Here is a 7,081-nt window from a genome sequence, read left to right on the forward strand (position 1 = left end):
TACAAATACACACACGTTTTCTAAAAATCGTAATTATCCTTTTGGAATGGGTGGTACAGGGGATATGTTTAAAGAGTTTAAACTGTAAAATGTTGACCAAGGGCAGACAGTGAAAAATAAATCTTCCTCTCATCCTTCTTCTCCACTCTCCCCAAAGGAGCAAAGGCAAACTTCGGACCCCTCCACAGTTTATTGACTACCTTAATAAGACTTTACTATGCCATTGTCTTTATATAACCATTTAATGTTTCCAGGAGGCTCTGGCCCAGCAAATAAATTGTTCATTATAGGAACTCCCCTAATAAAAATCAACTCTTCAATTGAAAGCCTTGGCGGTGTGTGCCCGGAAGACTTTGTTCCCACCAATTTCACAATACTGTATTACAGTCTTCACCCATTCTAATCCAAATCCCATTTTCAAAGACCCACCTTACACCAAACTTCGAGATGGCAATCAAATCCCACCTTGACAGTATGCCCGCTTCGGGATTCTATCAAACTCTCTGCCGCCCTAAGCCTTCAGCTGTGCCAGGCGAGCTGTGGATGGTGTTTGGGGAGCCCGCTTTCCACAGAGGCAGCTCCGGGGAGCGGCTGCATCTGTCTGTGTAGCTGCGGGCGTCGGTCCCGTGCATTTTCCCGTTGAGGAAGAGACTCCGCAGCTCTTGGGAGCTGCAGGCTGTGCCCGCCTACCCCGGGGTCTGAATCGCCCTCTTAGGCTCTTAGGGATCAAGGGTGGCAAGGCTGGAGAAGCGCTGATTTCGGGGCCCCGGGCAGCTGGGCTGGCGGAGGGGGTATCCCGAGCTACCTTCCTCCCCGCAGCTCCGGGACCCCCGCACCTTGGGCCAGGAGGACAGGAGGAAGGGGCGGAGGCTCTAGATGCCTCGGGGTCCTCGAGCCCTCGCTCGCCCCCACGCCTGGGGGCCGCCTTGCTCCTCCTCGCAGCCGAGGTGGCGGAAGCACGTGGGGTCCAAGTCTCGGCGGGGGCCCCGGGGCGGCGGAGGGAAGGGAGTGGAGCGGCAGCGCCCGCCTGGGCGGGGCCAGGCTGGGGCGGCTTCTAATATAGGGCGCGGGCCGCGGCGGCCAGCACAGCGGGGAGCCCCGGAGCCCCAGAGCACCGCCGAGCGTCAGCCTCTGCCCAGCCCGCCCGGCCCGCGCCCCTCCGCCGCCGGTGAGTGCAGAGCGCCCCGGGGTGCGCCGCGGCGCCGGCTCTGCGCGCCTCGCTTTCCCCCAGCGCCGGGCTGCTCCCCGCGCCCCGCTGCGGGTGCGGGTCCAGGCTGCGCCGGGAGCCCGGGAGTCCCGAGACCGCCAGCCTGGGGAGCCCGGCCACCGCGGGCCTAGGGACCCTCGGGCTCCTCTCCTGAGCTGAGCAACCTGCCGAGCGCTCTCCCCCTCCTCCGCGTCTTCCCTGACTTCTCCTTCCTTTGCAGAGCCGCTGTCTCGAGCCCCAACCCCGCCACCATGAGAGCCCTGCTGGCCTGCCTGCTCCTCGGCGCCCTGGCCCTCAGCGACTCGGAAGTGAGTGGCCTCCCGGCTTTGGGAGGGAGCTTGCTTGCTCAGGGGACCCCTGAACAGCTTCGGCGGAAGCAGGGGGCTGCAAAGGAAGCTGGAGTTTGAATTCTGCCAGCAGCAGGGCGTCTCGGGGAGATAGGGCAGGTGTGGCAGTGGGGGACCGTGGGGGACACGGAACCCAGGGGCTTCGGCTTGCCAGCAGGGAGTGACAGGCCCCCTGAGAGGTGATGCTCGCTGGAGTCCATCCACTTCTCAGCTGGAAACCCATGTTCTTACTTTTGCTGGCTAGTTAGATAAGCTCAGGGGGAGGAAAGAGGGAGCTGAAGGGGAAAGTGAATTTTAGGATTGGAGCCAGTTTATCCTCACCTTGGAGTCCCTGGAGTATTGGGCATCTTGTGACCCCTGTTCCCTTTTCCTTCTCTCTTCCAGGGCAGCCAGGAACTACACAGAGCATCTGGTGCACGTGAGTATCCACCCCTTGCCTCATCTCTGGCTGCACTGACATCGTAGATAAGCCTCAGGGGGCGGCCGCTCCCTGTCCCTGCTGCAGGGCTGGCTCCCCCCCTGGCCTCCCCACGCCCTTGCTTATCTCACCTTTGTGCTCTCCAGTGAAATGTGGCTGTCTGAACGGAGGAACCTGTGTGTCCTACAAGTACTTCTCCAACATCCAGCGATGCAACTGCCCAAAGAATTTCCAAGGGGAACACTGTGAGATAGGTATGGGGATCTTGATGCCAACTGGGGAGGTGGGGGCATGACACACTTCAGGGTAGGGGGAGATGGGTGGGATGCAAAAGCAGGCAGGAGTTTGGAGCTGGAGGTGGGGTATCTTCATCTCTGTGTAATACACACCGTCAAACACAAACACACACTTCCAAATCGTCTCATGAAACAGTGGCTGCACACATGTGAGGTGGGGTGGAAGGGGAGACCCCTTGGCAGGCTCTTCTGCCCTATCTGAGACCACGCGAGCCCCTGCAGGCTCTCTACTTATGGTCTCTGGGCTTTCTCCTCTGCCTAATATTCTCTCATCCTCACATCCTCCCGTAGATGCCTCACAAACCTGCTATCAGGGGAACGGTTACTCCTACAGAGGGAAGGCCAGTGTCGACATTCTGAACCGGCCCTGCCTGGCCTGGGACTCTGCCACTGTCCGCCAGAAGACGTACCACGCCCACAGAAGTGACGCCCGGCAGCTGGGCCTGGGCAAGCACAATTACTGCAGGTGAGGTGGTGCGGCAAGGACCGCGAACCTGCCCCACAGCCTCGCCAGAACCCTTGGCACCAACCCCTCTGCTTCCAGAAGGCTGGCCATGGCATAACAAAAGCCAGACCTCTGGCTGGGTGTTGCCTGGAGGGGAGGACGCAGGGCAGGCATCCGGGAATGACGCCCCGCTCCCTTCTCTGTTGCCAGGAACCCAGACAATCAGAGGTGGCCCTGGTGCTATGTGCAGGTCGGCCTAAAACAGCTTGTCCAAGAGTGTATGGTGAACCACTGCTCTGTTGGTGAGTGTCATCGACTTGCTTAGGACAAAGTCCCCGTATGTCCCCTCATTCCGTCGGAGGCGGGATGAGGAGGGAGGTCTGTCTGGCCCCAAAGAACCGCGAGGTCAGAAGGCGAGGAGGGGACCCTTGACCCTACCTGCCTTCCCAAGACGTCCATCTCTTTCTCCTCCAGGAGAGAGGCCCACCCCTCCTCAGGCAAAACCAGAGTTTCAGTGTGGCCAGAAGGCTCTAAGACCCCGCTTTAAGATTATCGGGGGAGAGCCCACCAGCATCGAGAACCAGCCGTGGTTTGCAACTATCTACCGGAAGCACCAGGGAGGCTCGGTTACCTACGTGTGCGGCGGTAGCCTCATCAGTCCTTGCTGGGTCGTCAGCGCCACACACTGCTTCATGTACGTCCCTCGGTCTCTTTTCCCTGATGGCCCTGCCCCTGCATACCCCAAATACATTCTTTTCTCCCATCCAGCAAAGGGATCCGTCCACTTCAATTCTCCCCCTCCACCCAGCCCCTCTCCGTGTGACCCACGGCCTTGGGGACAAGTCACACTCTGAGGTTGCAGGGGTGGGCAAGAAGGGACAGGATCTAATGGCATCAGGGTGTCTGACATGTTTCACCTCCCACAGTGATGACCCAAAGAAGGAGAAATACATTGTCTACCTGGGCCGGGCCGGGCGGACTTCCGGTACGCCTGGGGAGATGAAGTTTGAGGTGAAAGAGCTGATCTTGCATGAGGACTATAGCGCCGACACCCTGGCTCATCACAACGATATTGGTGAGTGGGAGACCCTCAGCCGACGTGATGGTGATGGCTGGGGGGGGAGGGGTCCAAGAGGAGACCCCAGTGGGAGGTTGAGGTTATGGGAAAACTTGAAGATGCTTCTGTACCCAACAAAGGGACGGTGGGGAAGGGTTCAGCATAAAAATGCGAGGGGCCTGGTGCTCTATGTAGAGTTCCTGACTTCCTCAATTGGATGGGCACCTCTGGGTGGAAATAACCCCACAGGCATATATGGCTTGGGCTGAAATTCTTATTTATAGGAATTAGAAAAAAGACGCCCCCTCCCCTGTTGGATGCAGCCTCTCTCAGGGATGTCGAACTTGCCAAATAGTGTGTTTCAGCCCCGCTCCCTCAGCTGGGGCTTTTCTCAGGAGGCCTTTACAATTGTGTATTGCGGCTCTCATATCTTAAGTTTTTGATAGCGGCTGGAACAAAGCTCCGGGGGCGTGGAACAGGGCAGACTTGTTCCAGGAGACTAGCTACCAGCAGATCTCCCGGGATGATCTCTGACCTTACAGAGACTAACCTAGGGATAGTCATAGCCACTTCCTCAGCATTTGGAGGAGAAAGGTGGTGACCTCCTGACCGGGTCCTGACCTTTCCCCTCTGACCCTCTGACCCTACCCTGTCCCCGCAGCTTTGCTGAAGATCCGTACCAAAGAGGGTCAGTGTGCGCAGCCGTCCCGGTCCATCCAGACTGTCTGCCTGCCCAGGCCGAGTAGGGATGCCTCTTTCGGTGAAAGCTGTGAGATCACTGGCTTCGGTTTAGAGAATTCCAGTAAGTGACTTTTGGGGCTGGCTGAGGGGGTTTTGAGGAATGTTGGGATGAGAAAATGAGCTCAGCTCAATCCAGGGAGGACCATAGGGTTAAAGATGGGAGCTTTCTGGGGGCAGCAGGTGGGGAGCATCGTCCAGGGCCATCAAGGTAAACAGATGGAGTGGGGTGGTGAAGGGGCCGTGGGTGTGGTAAAGGCTCCGATTGGGGTGGGAAAAGGATAAGGGCTTAAATGAAAGCCTGGGAAGATCCATCTTAACCAAGCCCTCCCCGTTCTCTCCCCCCAGCGGACTATTTTTATCCAGAGCAGCTGAAAATGTCTGTTGTGAAGCTGGTTTCCCACCAGGAGTGTCAGCAGCCCCACTACTACGGCTCTGAAGTCACCACCAAAATGCTGTGTGCCGCTGACCCGCAGTGGAATACAGATACCTGCAAGGTGAGAGTCCCAAGCTTCTCCATCCAGCACCCCAGATCTCCCTGGGCCTGTCCCCGTCAGCTTGCAGGAGCCTCTGTCTAGCCAAAGCCCCAAGAAGCCAGAATCTAGAGCTCAGGTCTTTGGGGGTTTAGAGTCCTAATGTGTTTAATAAAAATCTCCATTGAGTCTGGCTCTGTGTTAGGCACCTCGGACTGGGGCAGGCAGGGACTAAAGACGGTAAGAAAGAGGAGACAATAGAAGGCAATCTAACCAAGGGCTAAAAAGTGTGGGGTGAAGTCTCTGGAGTCTGATGATTAGGAGGGGGAGTGAGTGCAGACTAGATGGTCACAGAGGCAAGGCTTTATGGAGAACGGGACCTGAGAGGGACTGGAGGAGCCAGAGGGAAGAAAAGAGGGTGTTTCCAGCTAAAGGTTCCCAAATGAGAGGAAACATGGTACAGTCCAGGAAGGGGAGGAGAAGTAGGCTCTGGGAACAGGGATGGAATGGTGGCAGGTACCAGGGCTTTGAAAGCCAAGCAGAGGGTTTCGAACTTAATGTGTTGGGAAACTGGAAAGGCACTAAAGACTTTTGACGCGGAAAACTCTTCCCATCTCCCTCAGGCATGGGTGGGCGGTGGGATCAGGAGGCCCCTCTCCCCATCCCCCACTTCTCCCAGCTCACCTTTTGCATCTTGGGCTTCCCAGGGAGACTCGGGTGGACCCCTGGTCTGCTCCAGTCAAGGCCGCCTGACTCTGACCGGCATCGTGAGCTGGGGCAAAGGATGTGCTTTGAAAAACAAGCCAGGCGTCTACACCAGGGTCTCGCGATTCCTGCCCTGGATCCGCACTCACACGGGGGAAGAGGAGAACGGCCTCGGCCTTTGAGGGCCACTGGGGAGCCAGGGAGGAAATGAGCACCAGCCCCTCCCAAGCTGACCGTCATTTTTGCAGTGGGGCCGTCTTCACCAGCTGGAAGGAAGCTTGGGGAAGATAGGCTCTGCAGAGATGCTTGTTGCTTGTGCTGCAAGGGTGAGCGACAGTAGCTCTCCCCTCAGATATGGGTCTGGGTGTTGGCCCCCCCAGAGCCCCCTGGCTGGCCAGGGTGGGCGGGTGGTCCTAACTCAGGAGATACTGTTCAGTAGTTTGTCTTTTTCGGGACTAAAACTTCCTGGAATGAAAAATGGCTTCTCCTGTGCACGGTCGGTCGGAAGGAGAGTCAGCTCCTCCAACCACGGGCATTCGTGAGGCACCCTGTTGGGAAATGAACCATTTCCCAACTAGGAAGTGTAGCAGAGCTGAGGTGTCTTGAGGGAGGTTGGCCAATGTGGGAACAGCAGTTTGGGGAGTCGAGGCACTACTGAATGGAAGGAAGGGCTCTGGCATTCTATGAATGTCTCAGGAAATATTGTGTGCTTGTGTGTGTGTGTGTTTCAGCACTTGTACCTGGGCTGTGTCAGCCTGAGTGAACAGGGGCTGGTGTATTCCTGTGTCTGACTGTAAGTCTTAGCTGTTTCCCTACTGGGTGGACTGTCCAGAGAGGTCATGGGTCACTCCCCGGCCTCTTAAGTCTCCCGTGTGATGATGCCTGTGAATAGGTCAGACCGGGGCATGGCCTGGGACCAGCATGAATGGTTTCAGTTCCACTTTCATGTCAATGCCCCTTCTTGGCCAGTTATCCCTTCTGACCTTCCAGCCCGTTTCATTCAATCCTCACTGGGTGGGGTGAAGACCACTCCTGTACACTGAATATTTAATAATTATATCCTGCGATTTTTATTTATATCTATTTTTTGTAATTTTGAATAAAGATCAATAAAATGTGATTTTTCTCAAGACTGACTTCTCCCTGGTGCTTGTATGGGATGGAGTGGGGGAGCATAAAAAGTAGAAAATAACGACGTACTCCAGAATTTCTTGTGGGATTGCATATCTGGACTTAGTGCGGCTTTGGAAAGTAGAGACCATGAGAGCTGTATACCAGGGCTTCTAGGGCACGGACGGTATAAAAAGGTGCCCCAAGCCAGAGAACCACAGCTTGGTGACTGGTGTGCAGGTTGGGTTTCAGTCCCTAATTGTCTGCTCAGACTGATGCCTTTGT

At 56.4% G+C, this 7,081-nt stretch overlaps 1 protein-coding gene across 2 annotated transcripts; it reads left to right on the top strand.

The window, feature by feature from the left end:
* The first annotated feature begins 1,094 nt into the window (after positions 1 to 1,094).
* PLAU (plasminogen activator, urokinase) lies at positions 1,095 to 6,818 on the top strand. Of its 2 annotated transcripts, none has more exons than XM_004473780.4 (11): positions 1,095 to 1,168; positions 1,428 to 1,515; positions 1,939 to 1,972; positions 2,119 to 2,226; positions 2,560 to 2,734; positions 2,924 to 3,015; positions 3,188 to 3,407; positions 3,640 to 3,788; positions 4,432 to 4,572; positions 4,857 to 5,005; positions 5,689 to 6,818. In XM_004473780.4, the coding sequence occupies exons 2-11, from the start codon at positions 1,459 to 1,461 to the stop codon at positions 5,866 to 5,868; spliced, it is 1,305 nt and encodes a 434-aa protein (XP_004473837.2). In that variant the 5' UTR covers positions 1,095 to 1,168; positions 1,428 to 1,458; the 3' UTR covers positions 5,869 to 6,818. The 2 variants fall into 2 exon arrangements, with proteins under 2 accessions (XP_004473837.2, XP_004473838.2); XM_004473781.4 differs by having other exon boundaries at positions 3,191 to 3,407.
* The last annotated feature ends 263 nt before the right edge of the window (positions 6,819 to 7,081 follow it).

The sequence above is a fragment of the Dasypus novemcinctus genome, chromosome 6 (assembly GCF_030445035.2).
Source record: "Dasypus novemcinctus isolate mDasNov1 chromosome 6, mDasNov1.1.hap2, whole genome shotgun sequence".
NCBI lineage: Eukaryota > Metazoa > Chordata > Mammalia > Cingulata > Dasypodidae > Dasypus > Dasypus novemcinctus.

Coding starts and splice junctions, on each gene's coding strand:
- PLAU (XM_004473780.4), top strand. CDS start 1,459: ATGAGAGCCCTGCTGGCCTGCCTGCTCCTCGGCGCCCTGGCCCTCAGC. Junction 2,227..2,559: donor AGGGGAACACTGTGAGATAG/GTATGGGGATCT, acceptor ATCCTCCCGTAG/ATGCCTCACAAACCTGCTAT. Junction 5,006..5,688: donor GGAATACAGATACCTGCAAG/GTGAGAGTCCCA, acceptor TGGGCTTCCCAG/GGAGACTCGGGTGGACCCCT.